Raw genomic sequence first — 26,130 nt, 5'->3', positions numbered from 1 at the left:
AGAAATAGAAACCCATAAGACTTAAGATGTTGGATGTTCCAGGGGCGCCTGGGTGGCTCAGTCGTTAAGCGTCTGCCTTCGGCTCGGGTCATGATCCCAGGGTCCTGGGATCGAGCCCCACATCGGGCTCCCTGCTCGGCGGGAAGCCTGCTTCTCCCTCTCCCACTCACCCTGCTTGTGTTTCCTCTCTAGCTGTCTCTCTCTGTCAAATAAAAAAAAAAAAAAATCTTAAAAAAAAAAAGATGTTGGATGTTCCAGACACAACAGATGCTGTATGAAAGTGAATTCAGGCTGCTGTTGGAATAAAATAATACACATATACACTGCTTTAGAACAGGATTCTTCAAACTACAGGTAGGACTTAGGAAAGATATTTGCCTTGAATTTTTAATTCACTTATATAAATAAGCTTATAGATCTGCATCTTGGATTAGCTGAGTAATGAGAAGATACATTTCTTACCAAGGGTCACAAAGTTTGAAAGCCACTGATTTAGTATATATTGAGGCGGGGGGGGGGAGGGGGAGTATCTACTCTATACCCGTGGAAAAAAAGTGTGTTAACCTCACTTGTCCGAGTTACAAGATGACAAAGAGCAAGAGTGGTAGTTCTATGATTTGGACAGTTTTGTTCCATTCTAAGAGGGCTTAAAGGGCACTTGAGTAGTAAGATTTCTTTCCCACATCCTTCACTCCCTCGCTGGAATCCTGAGCCGGAACAAAACAGGGTGGATCCCGAGCTGGGAAGGCTTGTGACAGAAAACAGTTGATCTTGCACTTGGCTACGGTCATAGCTCTGAGGGCAAGCCTCACCCAGCATCTCACCACCTCACAATGTATCAGATCATTATTTATTGTTGAGTCTCTACCACTCAGGACAGAAGTTCCATGGTCTTGTTCACCGCGTGAATTCCCAGTGGCTAGATTAGTGCCCAGCACATACGAGGCATTCAAAGAACATTCGTGGGCTACACAAACGAGTGAGGGGGTGAACGGGGGTGGGTGTAGCAAGAGGAGCCTCGGCCTGAGCGCCGTATTTTATGATCCTTGCTTTTTGCTGAAGATACTCCAGTAAGCTGCTTCCATCCGGGCTTCCTGTTCTTCAGACTGCTTCAGATCTCAATTGGGATCCTTTTCTCAAATACTGTTTTCGAGGATATGTTCAGATCGCCGCTCAGCTGTGGCCAGGAGGGCGTTCCTGAAACCCATCATCCTGAGGCAGGCGGCCCCGGCAGACGAGAACTCATCACGTTAACTCGGGCCAGCAGCCCTGAAAACGTGTCATCCTTCAGAAGGAGGCCATTGGGTTTGTGAGCTGGGCACGACTAAAGGCCACAGATGACAGCAGATCAGTACTGTTCATCTCACAGAAAACAAGGACAATTCACTGAGCAAGGACACCTCAAAATGTTGCTGACAAGAGGGTGAAGAAGAAAGAAAGTTAAGAAAGACACACAACAAATATGGCTACTTTTTTTTTTTCTTTTTACTTTGAACATTAGCATTAAGTTTGTTACCGTACACATCCAAAGGCCCAGCATGTCGGAAATATCATGAAGTGGCACGCCTTGTACCAGAGTCTCACAAGAATAAAATAGACAATGCTACATCGAGTGGTTAAAAATACACAAAAAAAGTAGTTTTAAAAGTCTATAAATTTTTTATACTTAAAATCATGATTGAGTTGAAATAAAAAAGTGCATTTCAATTGCTAAAAAAATAATATTGGTATAGTTAACACAAGGGGGGAAATCAGTACGTTGAGGGATCTGACAGGATGCTGGAAAAGAGATGACTCAGGGAAGCTAGGCTAGCTGGGAGATGCGGGGGGAGCTTGGTTCTGCCTCGCCACAGCTCCCTGGGGCCATCCCTGGGGCCATGAGCTCTCCTCTCCCCAGTATCTTCCCCATCTGAAGAGATCCTGTCTTACCTACCTGTCACCTCCCCAACTGAAAGACTCCTCTACACTTCTTTGCAGCAAGAGAGGTACCTGCCCCACACGAGTCCAACTTGACCTTCAATTGCGTCTTCGCAGAGGTAGGAGAGGGACACTGCCCCCTTCTGGACTTGACACAAGTACCCCAGCCGCATGGCCTGAATCCTTGGGACCTAGCAGGCGGAACAGGGACCAAGCAGCTTCTGTTTTGTCAAACTCCTTTGGACAAATGTTCAACATTCAACAACAAGCTTTGTAAACCTAACGCTAAACAATTCCTGGCAAGCAAACTGGATTTTCTTTAAGAAATGAGGAAAAGTGCAAGTGATTGCAGTATTGTTGGGGAAAACAAAAATAAAAACCAACAAGTTACACCTGGCCACCTGTTACCTCAACCAATCACAGCTTCAGTTTCGCTTTGTCAAGTGTGGGAGTGGGTCAGACTTGGCCGGGGCTGGGGTGGCGGGGGAAGGAGCCAGGCAGAGATCCGGTAAGAAGGCCACTCCTGCCTCTCTGGTGTAAACAGTGATGATCGTTTGCCCTCAGTTATGACCAACCAGCTCACTGTGAGGAAGATGTTGCAGTGAGTACAACAAACTCGAGGTCAGAGCCCTGACGAGGGTCAGGAGCTGCAGGACAAGTCCCGGACAGAGAGGGAACACACAGACCGAATTCCAACCTGGAGAAGCGGCTGCTGCTGGGGACCTCCCCAGGGTCAGGATGCAGGGTCTGACCCCCCGAGGACTTGCTCCCAGGCATACCAGACCTGCCCTGCAGCAGAGGGGAGAAGCATTTCCTCTTTCCTACTCCAGAGCCAGGCCCGCTGCTTGTCCCTCTCCGAGACGTGATCATCCTGTGCTGCTGGTGGGGTGTGTGAGAAAGAAGCAAGCGGGGCTGCCTTCCTGCTCTGCACAACCGAGCCCCCAAGGGAGGATCCTAAGCTTTCCATCTTGGGGCACTGTTGTTTAAAGCGGCTAATTAAGATGCCTGACCCATGAGGACCTGTGACCCACTCATCAATCTTTGCATCCTGAAGGCTGAGCAACTACTGGACTTAGCAATAAGGGAACATGTCTTAAAAACAAAGATCTATAAACAAGCACGGAGCCAAGAGAGGATATTCTGTTAAGAGACTTAAAAGCGGGATCTTCCAAAGTTTGAGAATAAAGAAGCTAAAGGACTTCGTTGCTCTCTTGTGGACACAGCCAGTACTGCGGATGGAAGAGAATCACACAGCCCTTGGCAAGAAATGAATAAAATGCGTACTGAAACTGATGGAAGATTGAGAGGAATTCATCTGACTTTCAGAGGCTGCAGATCTATCCTCTGGGATACAACTTTAGAAGTAAACACCTAAACCATGCCACACAGTCTCTTTCTTTTTCCCTTTTGGAAAAACCTAATGAGTTGCATCATCAAGCACAGAAAAGGATATTTCCAGGAGTGTCAGAGATTCTAAAAGAATAAAATATTTCCCACCAACTTTCAAATGCAATTAAACGCAGCCTGGAGTCCTCTGCAGGATGCGATGCGACGTCTCTGTCTCTGCCCTTCTGACCACACGGACCCTATTCACCTGTGAAAGACAGGCCGGGAGGAAGCTGGGTTCGCTCAGGGGAGCTGGATATTCAGAAACAACTTGATTCTTTGGCACATCCGAGTCAGAGAGAGGCTCTCTGGCTGATCAAAACCAGCAAATGCAAGTATTACATTTCCTTCTGAAGTGAAGCAAAATTCAGCTTCTGCCCCTTCTTGCCCCATTCCCATTTCCTACGTGTCCCCGAAATTGTTTTCAAGTAATCTGTATCATCCCTGATCTCACCGGAGAAGCTCGAACAGTGTGAAAGGAACCTGGAACTAGAATGTGGAGGAGACACTTCTCAGGGCCCTTTGATACTTACGCCAAGCGTGCCCTATCCTAGAAGACATGGAACAAGAACAGTCTGTCTCAGGGGTGTGGCTCCTCCAAGTGTGAGGCCGCCATGACTCTCCCCAACCTGTTGCACTGCTTCTGACTTCAGAGAGAAGCCACATGTTTCAAAGTGGTTACTTTAGGTAGCCAGTTACAAGAAAAGAGGCAAACTTCTAGGTCAATAACGGGGACCATCAAGGCAAATTAAGGTGGAAAGGATTTAAAACATGAAACTCTTGTTACTTATTTCTGTAGTCTACTTTTTTGCATTCTGGAAACTGGTCTTTCAATTCCAAATAGCCGGGGAGGCCTTCAGATGTCTTGAATTCATTCCTTACCAAACATAACCAATTGTCCCAATTTTGCACTGTCTTACCAGTTAACATATTGTCACCAGGCAAAAAGGGTTAGGAATTTATTAACAGCTGCCTTCATAGACCCCCACTTTGTGTGGTTATTAGTCTCGAAAACCTGAGTATTAGTATTATTAACTTTAAGAAGAAGGGACATGGCATTTTGGGTCAGAAAGGAAAAATTTTTGACTAAGACCAAAATACTCAACTTAATAGCTTTCATTCACTTAAAGAAAAGAAAATGCAACCCAATTTCCTCATTTTAAAGAGTTCTATTTGTTTTCAGTTTTGGAGGAGATCCGAACAGGAGCAAGGGACCCGCACAACGACACACACACACGTCAGTTCTGACTGTGAAAGATTAGCCGATTGCTACAATGGTTTATCAAGAAGGTGCTCCTATCACATGGAGAACACACACTGCAACCCCCTTTTTATTACATCCTTCATATATCATGTATCAATCACACTCTAAAAATTAATGAGATGAGAACAAGTAGAAAAGAAGGTAACTGGAAGTCTCTGAGGGACAGGCGGATGAGAGAGGCAGATCAACAACCAATAAAGGACTTCTGATTAACCCAGAGAGCGATTTCAAATTCATCTGACTCAACTAGAATTATGGGTACAATCTTCCAGAATGTTTCTGGAAGAGAGAGGGCATGCAGGAGCAGGGCCAGCAACAGCAGTATTCGGGATCCCTTCATCAGAAAGGGGAGGCATTCAGGGAGACCCACCAGGAGATGTTCCAAAGAGGTGCTCAGTGACCTTTAATTTTAAAGGAACATCTCATTTCTGGTGAAAGAAAAAACAAGGAGTAAAGATAAAATCTTTCATCATTAACGATGGAATAGGTCAAGAAATAAGATCGAAGCAAAAGCATAAAATATAATCTGAAAGTGACATGGGTAAACAGAACAGGAATAGGTCCAGAATTCGCATCTAAGGGCCTAGTTTGTAGAGCCAAACCAACGGGAATAAGGGTGACTTCCAACACTCAGGAGAATGAAATAATCAGAGGTAGGATTCAGACCAGGGAAAGAATGTTCCAGGATGCTGGCTTTTTGAAGGCACTCAAGAACAGAGTGAAAGACTGAGCTGCAGTGAGCTAACGGGGCGGGGGAGGGGGCCTGGGGGGGGGATCAGGGGGAAGTGTGGACTCACGTATCTGTCACAAGGAAATAAACACAACTCCAGGAACGTTGTGACAATACATGTATTATCGAGGAATACATAGAGTAACAAGGTAGTAGAAATCCACTTTATAAGTAGTTTCTTACAACAAATATAGCTTCTACTTAGGGAATAAGAAAGAGAAGTCTGTTTTCTGGATATGCCACTCTGCAAAATAGCTGTGACTTAAATCAAGAATTGGATTAAATGGTACATTATCTGGTCCTTTAAACAAATTTACTGAAGCTAAGGCTTCAAAGTTGGGACAACCAAGGAGTTTGCTTTTCCTTTGAATCTTGCAAAACCTATCCTCTAAGACAAAAAGATCTGATCATAGAGTCTATAAAAAGTCTAGAGAGTATAAAAGTATAGAACTATGAAAGTGGACATATTGATGGCAACTTGTATGGCTTCCATAGAAAGTGTGGAGAGGATCTCTGGTTTGCTTTGTCGAGGTAGCGTCCAGGGCTGGAAGGCCATCATTATTTAGTAAAAATGCTACAGATGACAGGAGCAGGGTAGTTCAGTTGTTCTTATTGCATAAAAACGCCACTGTCTCTCGTGGCTAATGACCTTTCATTCCTGAAAAGAAATGATCTCTTGGGAAATTTCCTATCTCGGTTTAGGCAAAGAGAAATTAAAACCCGGTATTTGTTGGCTCAATGTTATCGTCTGAAGAATTCCAAGCGAGCCGGTTTTTGTCGCGCTAGAATAGTTGATAAAATTCTTGAATGTAACTTATCCCCCTTTTCATTAAAATACTTCCCGTACCGTCTAGAACAGCACCAAAATGTTGGTCACGTGGATCGGCAACGTCATACAAGTTGTCTCTTCTAGACAGTAGCTCAAACAGAACGGTTTCCCCTAATTTCTGTTTTCTTCCTTCTTCTTCCTCTTCTTTTTACAATAAAACCCTACCTACCATTCTGTTTCACTGACTGAAATCTGCAAGATGGGGAAAATAAATACCATCGGCAATGGATTTCTATTTCTGCCTGATCTTCTCAAAATTTAAAACTTCCAGTGACATAAAAATAAAACACACATATCCATTCGACAAACAGAAGAACTGAAAACAATTTCAAGAACTAGAAAATTCAGTCGACGAGCGTTTCTTTAGCGTATTTTGGCTTCAGTTAGTATCCTAGGGACAATCAAATTATAGGGAGCCTCTAACCACAATGAAAAGGTACTTCCAAACAAAGGTAGTTTTTAAAAAGATGGTACAACCACGGTAATGTCATGCTCAGTCATCAATTTAGAACAATTCATGTAAATGGTAGACTGTGAAAGTATACATAACTGACTTGCAAAAGATTTCTTTGAACTTCCATAAAGTCTTATGTGGAGACTCCCGGCTTGCTAAAAAATAAGAATCAAATCACAAATATACACGGAAATGAAGCCACGTGCCTTTAAACTTTTCATCTTATTTTCTTCATTCAAATTAAAAAATCTAACTCAGTATGAGCCTACCTGACTCAATTTGAGAAAGCAGCAAGCAGCCTTTCGTTAAGGCTAAGGAAGAGTTCATATTTGAATGATAAATCTACGAGAAAAGCATAGAAAAAGAAAAAAAAAAAAAAGCAATGTCAGCTCAAGAAAGTCCTTGGGGGATTTTCCTCGAGTAAGCCTTAACCCTACCAACGATACAAGCCTTTGAGGACAGTAAAATTAAGTAATGAGAAAAAGCCTCAATTGTATATCTATATAACGCTGAAATGTGGCCTTTGTTGTCTTTAAAAGACGAAGGACAGATAAGGGCTGAGAACTCAAACTCCTCCATGGTTCTTTTTTTCATAAACAGATAGCAAGCAGGCATGAAGTTCTGAAGTCACAGGGAGCTGTGCTCTCTGTCAGAGGGAACACACCACAGAATGCAACTTTCATCCTAGTGAAGGACCCCAATCAAATTTCCAACCCTGAGTTCGAGTCTTAAGCACATTAAACCTGAAGCACATATATGTTTAAGGCTTAATCCTGTAGTTCTTGTATTCAGAAGCATGAATGTTACAAATATTCTTAATGCATTTCATTATTTATATGTGATATGACACTGATGAGGAGTCATTATGTTCTGAGCAGTGTTCCTGAAGACCACAAATCCCAAGTCAGGGAAGGTAATACTTATCTAGGGAAAAAAAAAATTAGAGGTTTCCAGATTGTTCCACAATACATTTCACTGTGAAATGTATTATGTGACAATGCTGATTTAAAAAAAAAAAAATCCTTTTTTTGCTTCTGTTAAGGGTGGTGGTGATTATTTGCTTAATACTGGTTTTCCTATGTAGTAGGCATTTTCTTATGGCTATATTCACTTGGATGAAAAAATCAAATATGACTACCTGAATTTTCCAGTGTATAATTATAGTACACTTCATAAAATGGTTGATTTAATGGTCTCAAGTCTGGAATTCAGAATTGCTGCCCAATATGGTAAATTTATGTAGAATAAAATAAGGTACTATAACCAATTAATTAAGTTGCAATTTACATCTTTAAAAAAACCATCTTAATATTATAGGCTTGGCCATTAAGTAATGATACGTCTACATGATGGTGTAGATCCACCCACAAACTTTTCATGGAATGGGAAGGAGATTGTGGAGTAAGAGGAGGCAGCCACTAAAGAAATAATGGTCACAAACAAATTAACTTTCCTTATCGGTTTGGGTACCCGGGTGTCCAAAAACTGTATACAAAGATTTAAAATAACATTCTTTAGAAATTACATCCACAAACAGGAAGAAAAGTAGGTCTTGGGCTACTTTTCTGCCTCATTCCAAAATTTTCCTATGCTCATCATAGAAGAGGAAAGGCAATAATCAAAAGGAAAAAGTGTGGAAATTTTAAACCAAAAAGCTAGTAGAGAACGTGATATTTACAAAACAGGGACTTGACCTCACTTGAGAGTTCCATTTTTTCCTACCACAGAGCTAATCAGCCAGAAAAGTGCTTGAAGCATATCTGCACATTTAATATCAAAAATTAAAAATAAATAAAAGCCAGGGTTCTGATTTAGGCAATGATCTAAGAGCCTGAGGAAAGAAAAATGAAGAAATAACCAGATTAAAACACAGAGGGAGAGAGAGAAAGAAAGCAGACCTAGCTTTGGAACTCAGTTCTCTGAGATGAAAAAAAAAAAATACACAATTTTTAGCTATACTGAGTCTGGAGAAATCTGATCAGTTAAATACGAGCAATAGGTTAGCCCTTCTCTTCAGCCTTTCCTATATAAGCTCCTGATTGATCGTGCTCTTTCGAAGCTTCCCAAACCTGGAAAAGTAACCTGTCTTAAAGGTGTTAGAGACGCTGCTCTCACCACCTGTCAACACTGTGTCACGTAATTACCTGCAGAGAACTGGGCAGCAAAATGTAGTTTTCTTTCCCTCGCTACAATTTAAACTGTGATAGAATAGCTCAAAGTTGTGGATATATCCATGGATGAAGAGACATTTGAAAACTCACAGTCAATTTGTTCTCATGCCAACTTCTCAGCTACTGTCAGCAACATCACGTTTGTGATTTTAGTGTACTATTTTATCTTGTCACAACAATTCTAGAAAAACACAGCAACCTCAAAACGAGCAGTGTATCATGAGACTTCCATTTGTCGTCGCCACAGGTGGAACACGGGCAAGCTCTGGGGACAGTGAGAAACAGCCATGACTGAGGACAACCCCCCCCCCCCCCACAACCCGCTTCCTCCTCCTGACAGTGAACAGCTTGACTCAGAGTTTTAAAACCCGCAAGCTTTAGGTGACTTCCCTGGGAAAGATCCAACTCCTTGCCAATCGTTCCATTCAACGCGGTGACCCCACCAAGTGAAACGCGGAGGACAGGAGCGTGTCAACAAGCCTAACACACTGACACTTGAGTGTGATGCAGAGATTTGAAAAACTAGCAAGGACTTACGCCAAGTTCTGAAAGCAAAACCTCACCGTGCAGTAACCTGGTGTCTGGAGACCCTCTCAGATACAGCTAGTCTCTGAAGCACCTTTGAGTTGTACGGATGTAAGAATAACTTTGAACTATAGAAGTTATATGCATCTTTAAGAATCACATTTTGATGATTATAAAAATTTTTTTTCTATTTTACAACATAGGCCCAGCTACACTGAAAAAATTACACCGCTTATTGAAATACATTTCATTTTAGAAACAGACCACTAAAGAAGTCCATACAAAAACTCTAAAATAATTTCTGTAGTAAAATAAAGAGTGCGTTAGGAGAGCTACACAAAGAAGAAACTTCCCGTCTTTCTCTATAATGCTGGATATACTGGGAAACACTGCCGGCTCCATTCTGAAGCCAGCACCAAAAGCTGAAAAGAATTTGTTACGATACACAGTGATACAATTAATGCTCTGGATTAATCTCACAGCCTTCCCGATTAGTACAAAGGAAACCAGGCCTGTCCCCTCTTTGAGGAGAAGTCCAGGATATAAAAGCAAGCATACCTCATCAGCTGATATGAAATTATAAAATTCCACAAGTCTGAGTATTTGAAATTTATAAAAGTCACCAGAAAATGCAAGCAAATTGGGCTTTAGTTCGGTGGTTCCCCTGGTTTAGATGACAGTTCCCTCCATGAGCTCAAGGTGGTCTTCGCGTTCATTCCCTTGGATGTGTTGATTCACCAAGACAATGACAAAGCTCTTGTGGAGGCTGAGGAGAGTCTGACAGCTACAGAAATGCTCACCAACTCCCTCTCTGCAAACTCACACGGGCACACAACTCGTGGAGAACACACTTAAGGAGATGGATGTTAATGATGCTGTGCTGAACTGTTCTTCTCGGCCAGGTGCCGCAGAAAGTTGTCCTCACCCGGGCCTCTATGATTTAAAGGCTCGCTCTTAAAGAGAGCTGGAGGTGGGGGGAGGTGAGGGACCGGAGGGATGGGGAGGTGGTGGGGGTGGTGAGGGTGTGGGTGGATGTGGAGGTGTGAGAAGGGGTGGGGGATGGGCCGGGGGGGAAGAGTGCTCACAGGATTCATACTGATCGGAGGGGTGGGGGTCGTGGGTGTGTTCACCACAGAAGGAACTGGGGTGGCCGGGGAAGTTGTGAGTGGGATCTGGACAGCAGGCGGCACATTCACGGGGCTGGTCACCCGAAAGCACTTCTCCTTGTGGGCCTTAAGCATGTTGGAGAAGCGGAACCGCTGGCCACACACGTCACACGGATAGGGCTTCTCGCCTGTGTGAGTTCTGCGGTGCCTCTTCATGTTGGGGCGGCTGGTGAAGCTTTTGCCACAGATTTCACAGATAAAGGGTTTCTCTCCTGAGATGAACACAGACACAAAAAAATGATTAACATACTAGGCGGTAATTACATGCTCACGCTATTCCTCATATTTAACCAGGAGATTAGCACTCCTCTCCCTTACAGCATGTCATATTCAAAGAGTCTCCCAAAGTTGGGAATTAACAAGTAAGAGCAGATAGGAGTAAAACTTACATACAACCTACCATCTGGGCATGATTAAAAAAAAAAAAAAAGGCATCTACAGTAGTGATCCTTCACATCCTACGTGAAGAACCGTTCTAGTCAGTTCCCTGTGCTCAAGGCGGCTAAGACCGCGGCCATATCTCTGCCTCTTAAGTTTAGGCAAAGTTCGTCTGTTAGCCATTTCTGAATTCCAGACAAAAGAAAGACTGCTAGAAATGTCCCGTGGAGCAAAGAAGCCTCTTGGTGTCTACCCGCACGTAATTAGCGTGTGGCATACTTTTTGGTGTTGGGACTTGGAAAATGCTGGATGGCTCACTGGCCGCCAGGACTCCCACGCTGCAGAGACTCCCAGTGGGAGAGCTGCGGGCATTTCTGCAGACAGTTTCTTCATTCTGTGGGAGTACCTGGCACATCTGAAGAGCACGTGGCGCTCCTAGTGCCAGCCTACTAGCTGCCCCCAAGAGATTCTGACAACCCAAACTGTCCCTACACCACTCCCAAATGTCCATGGGTGTGGGGAGGGTTGGGAGGGGACTCCTGGCCCTGGCTGAGAAGCATGGGGCCGATGAGTCAAAAAGGAAACCAAATTCCATAATTCTAAAGGCACCGAGGGAGGAAATAAGGGCTTCATTTTTAGGGTTCCTAACTTTTCTTTGCACAACGACACGGTTCCATGCTGTCTGCTGCTTTTCTACCTGGGCCACGGCGGGAAACAAGATGGCTTTTGAACATGTATGTCCGTTCGCCACTTCATACGGAATGCCAGGGTGAGCACCTGTGTACACGTGTTTCTGTGGCCATCTGCTTGTACTGATGAATTCCTTCGTCAGCTCTCAGGGTACAGCTCGTACCTTTACCGTAACTCCTGCTGCAAGGGGCTGTTCTCGCCTCAGGTACGGCTCCCTTTGGTTCTGACGGCATCCTTGCTCTACTCTGCAGAGATAACAGCTATGGTGTATGGAGGCTTCCTGTGTGCCTGGTACCGTTCTAACCGCTTTCCATCTATGAATTCTGGTGATCCTCACAGCGACAGCCCGTATGAGGCAGCTGTGATCATCTCTACATTACTGATGTGGGGAAATTAAGGAACTTGCCCACAGTTCTACAGCTAGAGGAGAGCCAGGAGTTCTAACTGCAGTCTGGTTCCCCCCAGAGCGTGCTTTGACACATAAAACACGGCACTGCACACCCTGATGCTTTGTGCATCCCCGCACAACGAGGGAAAATAACATCCCTCCTGTTCTCCACTCTGGACCCCTTCGTACACGAGCAGAGAACACCTCTTCACCCATATCATAGTCCTTATTTCTTCTGTCCTTGGAAACTGACAGCCCCCGTTGCCCTCCTTCTCTGAAAGCCAGAATTTTCCTCGCTTCCTCAAGAGACTAGACTGTGCAGTCAGGAGGGATCAGTCTTGTATTCAACTTTTTATTTTATTATTTTTTAAAGATTTTATTTATTTATTTGACAGAGAGAGACACAGCGACAGAGGGAACACAAGCAGGGGGAGTGGGAGAGGGAGAAGCAGGCTTCCCACGGAGCAGGGAACCCGACGCGGGGCTCGATCCCAGCACCCTGGGACCATGACCTGAGCCGAAGGCAGACGCTCAACGACTGAGCCACCCAGGGCCCCTGTATTCAACTTTTTAGATAACTTCAGAGCCCACCTTGTTTTCCATCTTTTTAATCCATTTCCTCCAATTACCTTAAAAACTTCAAATCTCAAGATGGCATACCCATCTGATGAACAGCGTCATTAAAAACAGTATAACGAAAGTATAGAAATCGAATTACTAACATGAAAATCCATAATCTATGAAGCTTCTAGTCTATTAAGTAAAATGAGCAAGTTATGAAAATGCACACATGGTATTATCCACTTTTAGTTAAAAACAGGTATAGAAAAAACATGAAAAGAACTACAACAAATGTCAGTGATTCTCTCTAGGTAATGGGATGATGAGTGATGTTTTATTTTTTATGCCTACATGCACTTTCTGTTTCTCTCAAATAAACACAATTTACTTGTATAATATAATATTTTAAAAGCACACCTGTTTGACAACCTCTCAAACCCCCCTGGGCTCTCCAGAGTTAGTATTCTTTACTCCCAACAGCTATATGGAAACAGAGCCAAAGGACTCACTCTCTGAATTATTAGTCTAATTGGAGCAAACACTCTCACTTGATTCACTAATCACTTCTTAGGCACACTAGACCCTACATCCACAAACAGGATTCATTGTAAGCTTACTGAAATATATGGACATTAACTTTCTGTTGTGTGTTCCGACCTGGATCAAATCCGGGATCTCTCTATCCATCGCCTGTTTGTAGTCTTGTAGGCTATAATGATTGGCCACAGAAAGGCCAAAAACTATTAGAACCCGCCTATCACAAATCCATGGGTTCAAATTAAAAATGGGTCCTTTTTGGGGCACCTGGGTGGCTCAGTCGTGAAGCGTCTGCCTTCGGCTCAGGTCATGATCCCAGGGTCCTGGGATCAAGCCCCGCATCGGGCTCCCTGCTCAGCGGGAAGCCTGCTTCTCCCTCTCCCACTCCCCCTGCTTGTGTTCCCTCTCTCGCTGTCTCTCTCTGTCAAGTAAATATTTATCCTTTTTATTGCTTAGTAATCTTTTATTCATTTCTTAAAGTCCTACCCAATTTTCCACATTTGTTGTTCCAGAAGTAAGCCTACAATCCCACTTACCTCTAACTCTCACTACTCATCAGGCCCCATCTCCTAATTGTACTAATAATGAGTGATGTTAAGGTCTCCGTGAGACCTCAAGATTGTAATGAGGCTGAAGTAAGGAAAAATAAAAACGTAACATTTGCAATCAACCACCTGCACAACGTCCCACTTTAAGGAAGCGCTGGTAACTGGGTGGCTGGAAGATACATTAAAGCTAAGTCCATCGAGGTAACTAGAAAAGTATCGATATCAACATCAACACACCTAAGGACATGACCTAGCTGCTACATATAAAGCTAAGCTGATTGTAAGAAGCAGTACTGTAATGAGTCTGAACAAAGAACATTACACATGAAGGCAGAGCGTTTACAGGAAGATAGAAAAGAACAAGAATTTGGCTGGCTACCTAGCTGTTTTTTGCACTGTTCAAAGGGACAAGCGATCTGGCTTCCAGTCTACTTAGTATGAATATCCTTGAGTAGCGATCAGAAATCTACATATCCATATATGCAGCTGAAATCTCTCTAAAGTCTTCAGCTTTAAACCCATTTTGCAAACTGCCTACTGGGTATTTCCACATGAACGTCCTGTAGAGGTCTCACAACTAACAAGTGCAACGTTAAATTCATTATCCTACTTAGCAAACCTGCTCCTCCCTCTACCATTCTCTGTCTTGACAAATGGCATTCAAGAGCCAAATCTGGGACTATCCTTTGGTTCTTCCCTCCTGCACCACTTTTATCCAATCAGTCCCCCTGTTCAGCTGACCCTATCTTGTGTATCACTTTCATTTCACCCACTGCCATCACCGCAGTCCATAATCATCACCCCATTCCCCTAGGTTACTGTGACATCCACCTGACTGGTGTTGCCTTCTCTTTTATTGCTCCCCACCTCCCCGCCCATTCTCTACCCCGTAGGCAGGGTGAACTTTCAGACTCGTGTCACAATCTGCTCAAAACCATTCAAGAAATTCCCACTGTCCTTAGAATAAAGTCCAAACTTTTTTCATGGCTTATGGGTTTTTTGGTGACCTGGCACCTGCTTACTGCTCTCTGGTATCATGTCTCATCAGACTTCCTGCCCAGCCGCCCCCATCCACCAAACTCCAGCCAACTTCATTTAGTTCCATGTACTTGCTCTGTGCTCTTCAGCGAACCTTGCGTGTCTACCCAGCCTGACTGTGAGCCCTGTGAACCTAGGGTTGTTTTAGTCCAGTTCACTACAATAGCCCAATTTAGTAGGTTCTTAGTTAATGTTTATAAATCAAAATTTGTTAATTCTAAGACATGCATTCCCTGGCATACTGACATCTCTGAGATGGACATATATCTTACACTTGATGGCATGCCATTTTTATTTGCAGCCTTTTCTCAGCAGTGTACAAATTAAGTTTGTCTTACAAGGGATGGCTTCTTGGATTTGAGGATGTATGGTACTCACCATTATGATCACTCAAGTATCTTCCTCTGCTGTAATGCCCTGTCCCTATCAATTTTCTGATGATAATTTAGCTTCTAACATACATTTTTACTTAGGCAAAGAACATGCTGACCAAAGAAATAAGAGTTCTGAACCATCTGCCACTCAGCTTTTTCACTGTAAATCAACAAACCAGCAATATGTCATTAAGACGATTTAACACAATCCCTCTGATCCTGATCTGCTTGAGTGCACTGCCTCATTCTGGATGCTGAGAACAGACTCTGGAATGGTGCTTTTTGCCCTCATGATGTCCTGTATATCCCTCCATTTTATGACTTGCTACATTAAATTATATCAGAATCATTAAAATATGTGGTTCTGGAGTCAGGCTGCCTTGGACAAGTTATTTGATCTCTGAGCCTGAGTTTCCCCGTTTGATAAATGAAGATCATAATAATAGGCGATTGTGAGCAGTTGAAAATACAAGGAAAGCACTCAGAACAGTATCAGGCACATAGCAGACACTCAGTACATTGTAGTGCTTCTATGATTATGATTACTATTATTACCACCACCATCCCTGTCCCTGAAGTGTAAGCTCCTTGAGGACAAAAACCAGGTCTGAATTCATCCTTGTGTTGCCAGGCACTTAGCGCTGTACCTGGTACAAGGAGAATCAGCAATCATTCTATGTTGAACTCACCCCACATCCACACCGTCCTAGGAAACCCTGCCTCAGGGCTGGGCAGCCTCCCTGGACAGGGTCTGCCTCACTTCTCTTTAACTGCAAAGAAACAGCCCTATCAGTGGCAGTTCCTGCAATGGCCGTAATCCCCAACAAAACATACTCTAAATGTGGTTACTTCCAGCCTCAAAAGAGCTATCTCTTTTCTTCAATGCTAAGCCTGCTCCTTGTATTCTCCCAGGTGCTCCTGTCATCCTTATTTAACACCAAGGAACCAGAGACCCGCGGAGGCTGTAGAGAATGCAGAGCCAGGCGTGTCCAACCCCACCAGCCGGCCACTTTCCCAATTTGAGTATTACGAGCAATATTTTTTTTTTAAGATTTTATTTATTTATTTATTTATTAATATTTTATTTATTTGTCAGAATGAGAGCGAGAGAGCGAGCACAAGCAGGGCGAGCAGCAGGCAGAGGGAGAAGCAGGCTCCCCGCTGAGCAAGGAGCCCGATGCAGGACTCGATCCCAGGATCCTGGCATCACGACCTGAGCCGAAGGCAGACGCTTAACCGACTGAGCCACCCAGGCGTCCCAAGATTTTATTTATTTATTTGAGAGAGAGAGAATGAGAGAGAGAGAGCACATGAGAGGGGGGAGGGTCAGAGGATGAAGCAGACTCCCCGCCAAGCAGGGAGCCTGATGCGGGACTCGATCCAGGGACTCCAGGATCATGACCTGAGCCGAAGGCAGTTGTTCAACCAACTGAGCCACCCAGGCACCCTATTACAAGCAATATTAAAAGGCAGATGACAAACCAGGGGAAAGTACTTTAATATTGGCGTGAAACGAGGTCCAGGGTATGTAAATATATATAAAGAAGTATTAGAAACAATAAAAAAAAGTCAAACACTGCAATGGCAAGATGAATACAAAAAAGACACAAGCAATTCAGGAAGGAAAATATACTGACACTCAATAAGCGCATGAAAAAATGTCCAATCTCACTTAGCAATGAATTAAATGCAAATTAATACAATAAGAAACCATTTTCCACCTATCAAATCAGCAAGGGTTTTATTTAGCATTGGAAAGGGTTGGGAAGATGGGTATTTTCATGCACAGCTAGTAAGAGTGTATGTGGATGGCTATTTTGCAATACATACCACCAAATCTTAAAAATGTGCACATCTCTTTGCCCTAATAATCCCATTTCCAGGAATTTATCCTAAGTGAATAATCATGGATGTGTTAACCACAAAGCTGTTTATCACAGTATTATTTATAACAGTAGAAAAATTGGAAACAGAAATCATCTAAGTCCAGTAGGGAAATGGCTATATAAAATGGAAACAACATCCTTTACTTTATAGGACTATTGTAGAAGTTACACTGATTATATGAGGTAATGTAGGTAAAGCACTTAAGATAGTGCCCGGCATATATGTGCATAATAAATGATGGGTATTATTACAGCAAATTTACCAGAAGGAATATTATACAACCATTAAAATGATATTGCTGTTACCACTTTGGAAAACAGTATGGAGGTTCCTCAAAAAGTTGAAAATAGAGCTACCATATGATCCAGCAATTGCACTACTGGGTATCTACCCCAAAGATACAAATGTAGGGATCTGAAGGGGTACGTGCACCCCGATGTTTATAGCAGCAATGTCCACAATAGCCAAACTGTGGAAAGAGCCAAGATGTCCATCGACAGATGAATGGATAAAGAAGATGTGGTATATATATACAATGGAATATTATGCAGCCATCAAAAGGAATAAGATCTTGCCATTTGCAACAACGTGGATGGAACTGGAGGGTGTTATGCTGAGCGAAATAAGTCAATCAGAGAAAGACATGTATCATATGACCTCACTGATATGAGGAATTCTTAATCTCAGGAAACAAACTGAGGGTTGCTGGAGTGGGGGGGGTGGGAGGGATGCGGTGGCTGGGTGATAGACACTGGGGAGGGTATGTGCTATGGTGAGCGCTGTGAATTGTGCAAGACTGTTGAATCACAGATCTGTACCTCTGAAACCAATAATGCAATATATGTTAAAAAAAAAAAGAAGATAGCAGGAGGGGAAGAACAAAGGGGGAAATCGGAGGGGGAGACGAACCATGAGAGATGATGGACTCTGAAAAACAAACTGAGGGCTCTAGAGGGGAGGGGGGTGGGAGGATGGGTTAGCCTGGTGATGGGTATTAAAGAGGGCACGTTCTGCATGGAGCACGGGGTGTTATGCACAAACAATGAATCATGGAACACTACATCAAAAACTAATGATGTAATGTATGGTGATTAACATAACAATAAAAAATTTTAAAAATGATATTGCTGTTAATGACATAATACAGTCAAAAGAAGAGCCAGTTATAATAAAGACCCAATTTTCATTTTACGTCTATATACATGAATACATAAACACTTATGTATAGTATCTATCTATATGTGTATTAAGAAACTAAAGAATTTTTTAAAAATGTATGCCAAAATATTGACAGTAAGGTTTCAGTGATGATCAGTTTTGTTATTAACTTTCACATTTTCTCATATTCTTTTTAGTAAGTATGTACTACTCTTTTAATGAGAAGGCTATTGGGTGGCTATATTTCTTTGGAAGAAATAGGGAATGTTGAGCTTGCCTATTTGGCCAAAGAAGAATATTTAACATAAAATTTTATTCAACAAACATGACAGTCACAAAATATATACTCTGGTTTCATATTATGGACATTTCAGGTCTACAGGAAGAAGGACAAAGGGGAAGGCAGGAGGAGGTGAGAAGAGGGAACCGGGAGAAAGACGCCCAGGAGAGGCGCAAGGAAGAGGAGGGCAGGGCAGTGCAGAGGTGTTAGGGGCTCCCGGTTCCTTCCAGTAAATGATGCGGCCACGGCCAACATCTCTGGGGCCACCATGTCCCAAGCATCGTGTGTGAGAGTGACACAACTTCTGCCTTCAAAAAAGCTTATTTTCTATCTAGTTCCTCAGCTTCCTGCTTTACAACAAAAAACTGAATCCTAAAAGCGACTCGGAACTAAGAGCCTGTCCAAAAGCCACCAAATTAGAAGAGGAGAATTTGTTAATTACTCTGCTATATCCTGCCGTCCATCCACTTAGGCTTCAAAGTTCTCAGTACCCTTTAAGGGGCAATTTATCTAAGTAAACTCTTCTCCTGACTCTTCATCTAGACTAATCCTTAAAATCGGAGGGTGCTCTGCTCTGAATGGGGAGGAAGCCCACTGGGCAGGCATTTTTCTCTGGACTTCAACAGAAAATTGGGAACTAAAGCGATCCAGCCATGGCAGAGTTTCTTCACCTCTGGTTGAACAAAAAAGAGCAAGGGGCTACGCAAGATCATCTCTTGTGGTTCTTTCTAGCTTTGCTACTCTATGGACAAACAGAATGTAGAATCCTATGATTAGATTTTATGCTGAAATCCGAAAAATGGTTCATACTGTTCAATTTGTACAAAGACTAGCTAAGCCCGGAATACCAAGTTAAGGCTGAGATACAATGATGCAGTGTTCACAGGAGGAGCTAGCTACTTCAGCCAGTTCCCTGCAAGCTGGGTAGTCAAATGCTTACAAGATTCACATCCATGCTAGGAAGCAAAAACCTCTACAAACACAAAATGGTTAAAATACGATTTAACTTCATCTGATGGGAGTTGTTCCTGAAAAGTGGTAATTTGGGGGAAATCCAATCCGATCAAACTTTAAGCACACTGAGAGGGTATTCTATTTAAAGCAGTCAGTGTCCTTCAGTTTTGAAAGGTCCAGAAGCCTTTCCCTTAAAAAACATCACACATATTGTGCACAGTGCACATACACAAATCAAGCCGCATACAATTTTAGGAGATCCTGTGCCCTGAGCAAAGAATCCAGCATCTTGAAGGGACCCACAGTTAAAAGGCACTCACAAATAATCCTTTTTTTAAATGAACAGAGTGATGAAAGCCCAATTTTTCAGGCTAATAAATCCGTATTTTTATATGCCAGGTGAAATAATTCAAGTAGAATTTGCCCTTGGAATGCAAAGTCGTGCTTTCGGTTTTTACATAAACAGACTCACAGGTGATCATCGACAAGTGCTTGAGACATATCTGTACTTTTCCCAAGAAATTCTTACCAGTGTGTGTTTTCATGTGTTCGTCGAAGTACTGCTTCATGTTGAAGTCCTTGCCACACCACTGGCACATGAACTGTTTGTGCCCAATGTGGATGCTCATGTGGGAGCGCAGCTGGTACTTGTACTGAAACCTTTCGTCACAGTTCTGCATTGGACACAGTGGAGATTTTTGAATGCCAAGCATAGGAGCTTTACTTGAGCCCACCCTACAAAGTCTCTGAGATTAGGTTCCTTTTTCACGCTTAAAATAGGACCTGCTGTGTCAACTGTTTGGCTCTGCTATATTTCTACGGCTCAGTTATTCATAAAAGGGGAGTTTTCTCAAATAATTAGCACTGAAGTTTCCCCCAACTTCTCTGGATTACTGAAGGAAGACAAATAACTCATCGTGTGTTACTCCCGGGCTTAACCTAGTCTGAAAGGGTTAAGATGACCTTTCTCTGTCTGGCCGTGAGCTGACACAGGGCACTCGCTCAGAGCGGGTATCTGGAGGGCCTCTCGCCTGTACTGCGCACGCCTCTCCCTCACTGCTCACCACGAATACAAAAGCTCGTCCCTAGGCCTGGGCCTGGGCGGCAGCACGCTCCTTACCTCGCATCTGAAGGGCTTCTCTCCAGAATGCTGCAAGGAGTGCACCTTGAGGGACATGCTGCGTTTGAACGACTTTCCACAGGTTTCGCATGTAAATGGCATGTCTTTCGTGTGTGCTGCAACACAGAATGCACTATACTCAAAATAAGCCCACCGAAAAGCTCCAGCCGGGAAAGACTCAGGTCCTTCACTGGGACTGCAAGGAACTCATGCCATCTGGACTTTCTACACTTTAATTTGTGAGGTCTTAATAGCAACGTTCTGAAGAGAAACAAATCACAAGGTTGGAAAGGAACCTGTCCCGGGCCAGTCGGTGATGCTTGCTGAGGACATGCTGCAGTTAGTTTCGACAAGTCAGAATGGATTAAAGGAAGGCCGTTCCTCGGATCCTGCCCCATCTGAAGTGTAAAACACACCAAAAAACAAGGACAAATTATAGGCATGAGAGAAAAAGCAGAAGAAACTTACCAACCATGTGTTTCCGCACATGAGCCATGGTATAGAATTTCTTCTCACAAATTTCACAGGAAAACTTCTTTTCTGCATATCCATGGACGATCTTGATGTGTTCATGAAGGGACCAGAGTTTCTTGAACGATTTGTTACAGGAAACACACTGAGCAGGATAAATAGAAATAATCTTTATTTACAGGGGCTTGCAGAAAGCCGGAGCTGCCTACTGGCTGATGAAACGGGCATGCTAGAGATTCATGGCACAAGGCCAGAATCCAAACAAACAAATGCCAGTCCTCCGAGGAGTCCAGATGCCAACACCAACATCTGTATGTTCTATTTTTCAAGATGCATCTTTTAGAGATGCTTTGGGAGTACGAAAACAATGGCAAAAAGTAAGACAAAGAGAAATGGAAAGTTCCGCTAATTGAAAAGACTTGACTGCTTTTAATCAGTATAGTACCAATGGAGAAGAACCAAGTTTTTAAAAATAAATGGATTACCAAGAGCAGCTGCCTCCTACACATAGGTCACTAAGCAGTTAACAGGTATTTACCAGGGAATACAAACTAATTTTAAATGAGCATAAATAAAAATGAGATAAAACACATATTAACAGTTATAGATCTGTGGAAGTATAACAATGTTTCTGTACCTTAAAGAAGGCATCTGAAGCTTTCATTAACACAAATTATTGAGATTTTATTATATTTTCCCATATCTAATTTACTCTATGGGACATGTCCCTTCTAAGCCACCAGTATCATCTTCCCTTTCCCTGGTAGCCAGCCCCAGATCTCTGGTACACACGTCTACAGGAAACACACGCAACAGTGCCTAGTTTCTTGTATTATGAATCAGTAATAGTCTGGAATATCAGGCCTAAAGTGTATCAGAATAAAGTGCTTCTGGTTAAAGCAAAACAATACTAGAAAGTTCTGGGTAACCACCGACTCGGAGACATTTAAGGGAACAAGTTAGCTATTCACTGGAAATAAAAATCTCTGAACATTAGTCACTTCAGGAAACAAGGACTCTGAGAGGAGTGAAAAAAATAAATAAGCCTCTGGTTGGACCCGCTCGAGAGAAGGACAGACCTACCCCTACAAGCCACTGTGCAGGGCAGGGTTTCAATTTTTACTCGTTACTAGGCCGCCAGGATCATGAGGATTTATATGTATGAACAAAGCAGTATTCTTCAGGAATGTAAAGAGAGCTCTTTCAGCAGAATCCACAAAACCTGAATGCAAGTTGAAGTGCCTTATGGTGAGCAACAGTGAGGAAAGTCACAGAATGAGGATGTATTAAATGTTTTCTTTCTGTAACTTAATAAAGCAAATTTAAGTAAAAAAAAAACCAAACAAACAAAAACCCCACAACTTTATGGACATCAATAGATATACCTTTCAGCAATGAGTCATCAGAGAACCCAAGTCTGACCCCTAGGGTGCAGCACTGCATCACACTCCCCTCGGCCTGAACTGTCACAACCAACTCATAACCAAGCAAGGCCAGTGGTAGTTACCGGAGGGTCTGGGCGCCACGACTCAGCCTTCTTTTATTACCAAGCGTGTAAGAGACCAAGTCACAACTGATGAACCAAAAAGCAATGAATTTTTGGCAAACATAGTTTATATTTAAAAAATCTCTTTAAAGTAAAGCAATGATCTCAGTTGTTGATTAAAAGCGAGAGGTGAAGTGAAAAAGAAGGAGCACTCCAGATCAAGCGCACTCCAAGAAACAAACCAAAACAAAACAGTTGCATTTTTCAAAAGAAGTTTGACTTAAATATGGCACAACACATTTGTATTTTACATATCTGATGGAGACAGTAATAGACTTACCTTTTATGAATATTCATTAATATGCACTCACAGGTACAAACCAATACAGCTCAACATAATATAATTCACTTGACATAATATAATTAGCACACCTCTTAACCTGTCACAATATAGTCCTTTCAAGACATCAGCCTGGTTTGAAAACCACATTCTGTTACCTTAATAATGTAGCATTACGTAACCCTACCACCAGGTGGGCAACATTTTCAACCAGCTCAGCCTCTGTTTAAAGTTTGCATATTCCCATGGGCTCAGCCTCTTGATAAATTTAATGTTGTCATCTCTCCACTGGTAAAAGCAAACTCACTCCTGGAGATCTTCCATTTTCACCGGTCTGAGTCATTATGGTTTTTGTCCCCATCAGCTGCACTAGAATCTGGCATCCTTCCAAACCTAGAAGGGGACCTCTCTCTATTCCTGACCTTCACTCAGTATCTCCCACCTTGACAGAGAAGATGCCAGAATGAATTATATATTACACGTCTCACAACAGTGAATCTCAGTGCAAAGTCGGTGTTGACTTTACCTCCTGGGCAATCAGTCACCTACAACAGATTACCCCTTCCAGTGTACCTGCGTTCCCACTAGTCCAGCGTCAGGTAAGTGTAATGCTTTTGAAAGAAAAGGTTAAGCCCGGGTTTTGAAAAGACCAAAGCAGGAGCTTTTAAAAAGATACATCGGTGAAAACTGTCCCTTCAGCCTCTACTGTATTTATTCTCTTGGGCAGATACCAGGTGAGTCTGAACAGCCAGGTGCTATCCTGGAAAGTGTGCCCTCTCGGTGGTGAAACCTACCTGAATATTTTTTTCACAGTCTGTTTGCTGGTGAAGGGACAGCTCACTTTCCAGGACAAACTTCTTGCCACACTTATCACAAATCTGCATGCGCCTGTGAGTAACGTTCATGTGCTTCTCCAGGTACCAGCGAGTATTAAACACCCTGGGGCACTTCTCACAGGTCAGAGTCTCTTTCTCTTCACACTTAGCTTTCTGGACCGGCGCTTTGGGCTCCTTGGCAGCCCGCTTCTTACGCTTAGGCGGCTCTACGCTCTTCCTACGCCCTCTTGTCGTCCTGGGAGTTGGGGAAGTGGTGGCCGTGGCCACGGAGCCGGCTCTCCTGGTTCTCCTGTGTGTGACGCTGGCCTTCTCCGCTGTCTTCTCCTTCTTCTTCTGCCTTCTGTTCTCTCCATAGTCATTGCTGTCATCGGTGGCCTCTTCCTCACTCTCCTCCTCCTCCTCCTCCTCGCTGCTTGTCTTAAGAACAGGAGTCTCTTTGGACTGAGAAGAGACACCCTTTTCCCCTTTAGATACATTTAACGTTTGGTTATTAAGGTTTACCTCCACTATGATCTGCTCCCTTTTGTAAGAAACCTCCTCCTCCTCCTCCTCCTCCGTGTCATCAGAATTCTCCCGGTCTTCCTTAACAGCATGCACATCAGACACTGCCCTTGGCTCCCTGAAATACGGCTGTTCCTCGGCTTCGTGGAGATGGGGCTTGCTCATCTTGGGGTCCACTAACACAGAATAAGGACTTCCCGATTCCCTTTTGTACACTTTGGTGGACAGGTCAAGTTCTTGGTTGGCACCATGATAAAAGGCAGATGGCACTGGAGCCCGACGGCTATCTTCTTGGGCCATCCCTGCTGCATGCACAGCGCAGCTTTCCACCCGCTCCTGGCGAGAGCTGGCTGCGTGGCTCATGGGGGAGCGGCCCGATGCAGAACGCAGATCAGACTGTAGAGAAATAGCTTTAAAACAGGGTAATTATTAAGACTCAAATCTTTTTCCATCCACAAAGAATCACTCAAAAAAAAAAAAAAAAAAAAAAAAGGTATTCCTGGAACCTGTGTGCAATTCTTCCAGTGTGGCAGCACCGAAGCGTAAGTCAGAAGGTTTGGTATTATGGCAAGAGCAGAGCGCTAGTGACTTTTCTTCTGAAGGGAGCTGCAATTGACTTGGAGCATCTTATCTACAAAGAAAAGCAAAGAGGAAAAAAAGGTCAGATACCATGATTTCCTTCTCACAGCATGGACATACATCATACAACACAGCTGAAAATGATTCAACTCTTTACAGAGGCAATTCTTTATGCTGCTTAAATGGTTCGGTGTGGGCCATTATTTTACTGGGCTACTGGTTTACTAAACTCAACACAATTTTGTTAGAATGTACATTCTGAGATAGCAGCAGGAGTCTACCTGTCCAGTGCCCTGAGGATCCTTACAGCTTAGCACAGTGCCAAGCACTTAGGTGTTCAGTACGTATCTGATGACAAAATGAATATGTACTATTGCATGGCATTCATTGTGCTAGATGCTACAGGACACGCTGATATGACAGAATATATGGTCTCTGTCCACAGGGAGTTTATAGTCTTGTCATATAAACAGGTGTCCTAGGTGAAACACACAAGAGCTTTCTGCTGGCTGGCTTTGTTTTCAACATCAGTCACTACCATCCACCACAGTTAGGGCTCAAAGAACAAAGCTGGCTGTGAGCTAGGCACTGTGGACCAGGGAAATAAAACAGCTAGTTGACGTAAGAAGAGACAGAAGAGACAGAAAATGTCCGTGGCCTTAAATAATGTACAATCTCGGTAGGGATATTATTATAGATATTACTGGTTTCAGATTCATCAGAGTAATTTCAAAGTTGCTAAGTATTTTTAAGTTTGTTCCATGCATAGCTCACTAAATCCACTCGAGAGCCGGGGAATTTTTCATGTGTCAGTTGCACAGAAGTCTAATAAATTCTAAGAAACAGTAACCATCAGGTTGATATGGTTCCAAGAAAAATGAAACCATCCATTAAAAAAAAAAAAAGAGAGAGAAGGGCGCCTAAATTGCTTTGTGACACAGCTCACATTGCTGTTTAACCACCCACCTCATCCCTGAGTCATACGACTGTCACTGCAAGCACATACCCCGTCTAGCTGACGGAAGGAAACTAGCATTCGCTGAGGGCCTGCCATGTGCACCAGCAGGCAAAGGTGCTTCTCCTTATTCCTATTTAACAGCCACCACAAGACTCTGGGGGTGGTTTTTAAACTCATTTTTGATTCTTTTATCGAAGTGATCACTAAAAAAGAAAAGCACACATCATTTGTCCAAGTCACATACACGGCAAGGTTTCTAACAAAAAGAGTAGCCCTCTGCCGACTCCATCCTATCTGATCCCGTAGCCTGGAAACGAAAATGTTCAACTACATTAGCTCCTCCTCCCCAGCATTTCCTTCCATATTTTTCTTTTTAAAGATTTTTATTTATTTATTTGACAGAGAGAGAGAAAGAGAGCACAAGCAGGGGGAGTGGCAGGCAGAGGGAGAGGGAGAAGCAGGCTCCCCGCTGAGCAGGGAGCCCGATGCAGGGCTCGATCCCAGGACCCTGGGATCATGACCTGAGCCGAAGGCAGACGCTTAACCGACTGAGCCACCCAGGCGCCCCTCCTTCCATATTTCTAAACATGATTATATTTCTATT

The 26,130-nt window shown here is 43.2% G+C and overlaps 1 protein-coding gene and 1 long non-coding RNA gene across 5 annotated transcripts in view; both read right to left on the bottom strand.

Moving 5' to 3' along the window:
- Nucleotides 1-1,467: 1,467 nt before the first annotated feature.
- On the bottom strand, nt 1,468-9,051 carry LOC144380845 (uncharacterized). Its single transcript, XR_013445036.1, has 2 exons — nt 7,577-9,051; nt 1,468-7,504 (listed from the first exon to the last, which is right to left on the bottom strand). It is a non-coding gene; the product is annotated as an uncharacterized LOC144380845 (long non-coding RNA).
- Nucleotides 9,052-9,409: 358 nt separating this feature from the next.
- ZNF652 (zinc finger protein 652) overlaps nt 9,410-26,130 on the bottom strand; it is a 55,034-nt gene continuing 38,313 nt past the window's right edge. For 3 of the 4 annotated variants that reach the window (XM_036095020.2, XM_078065608.1, XM_078065609.1), the window contains exons 2-6: nt 23,447-24,620; nt 20,824-20,971; nt 20,356-20,471; nt 19,765-19,909; nt 9,410-10,654 (exon numbers count right to left, since the gene is read on the bottom strand). In XM_036095020.2, the coding sequence (XP_035950913.1) occupies nt 10,143-10,654; nt 19,765-19,909; nt 20,356-20,471; nt 20,824-20,971; nt 23,447-24,352 (1,827 nt within the window). In that variant the 5' untranslated portion in view covers nt 24,353-24,620 and the 3' untranslated portion in view covers nt 9,410-10,142. The remainder of the gene's footprint in view (nt 10,655-19,764; nt 19,910-20,355; nt 20,472-20,823; nt 20,972-23,446; nt 24,621-26,130) is intronic. The other variant, XM_036095026.2, reaches the window with a different exon arrangement.

The sequence above is a fragment of the Halichoerus grypus genome, chromosome 2, assembly GCF_964656455.1.
Source record: "Halichoerus grypus chromosome 2, mHalGry1.hap1.1, whole genome shotgun sequence".
Taxonomy (NCBI): Eukaryota; Metazoa; Chordata; class Mammalia; order Carnivora; family Phocidae; genus Halichoerus; species Halichoerus grypus.
This window is presented reverse-complemented; position numbering and strand designations above follow the sequence as displayed.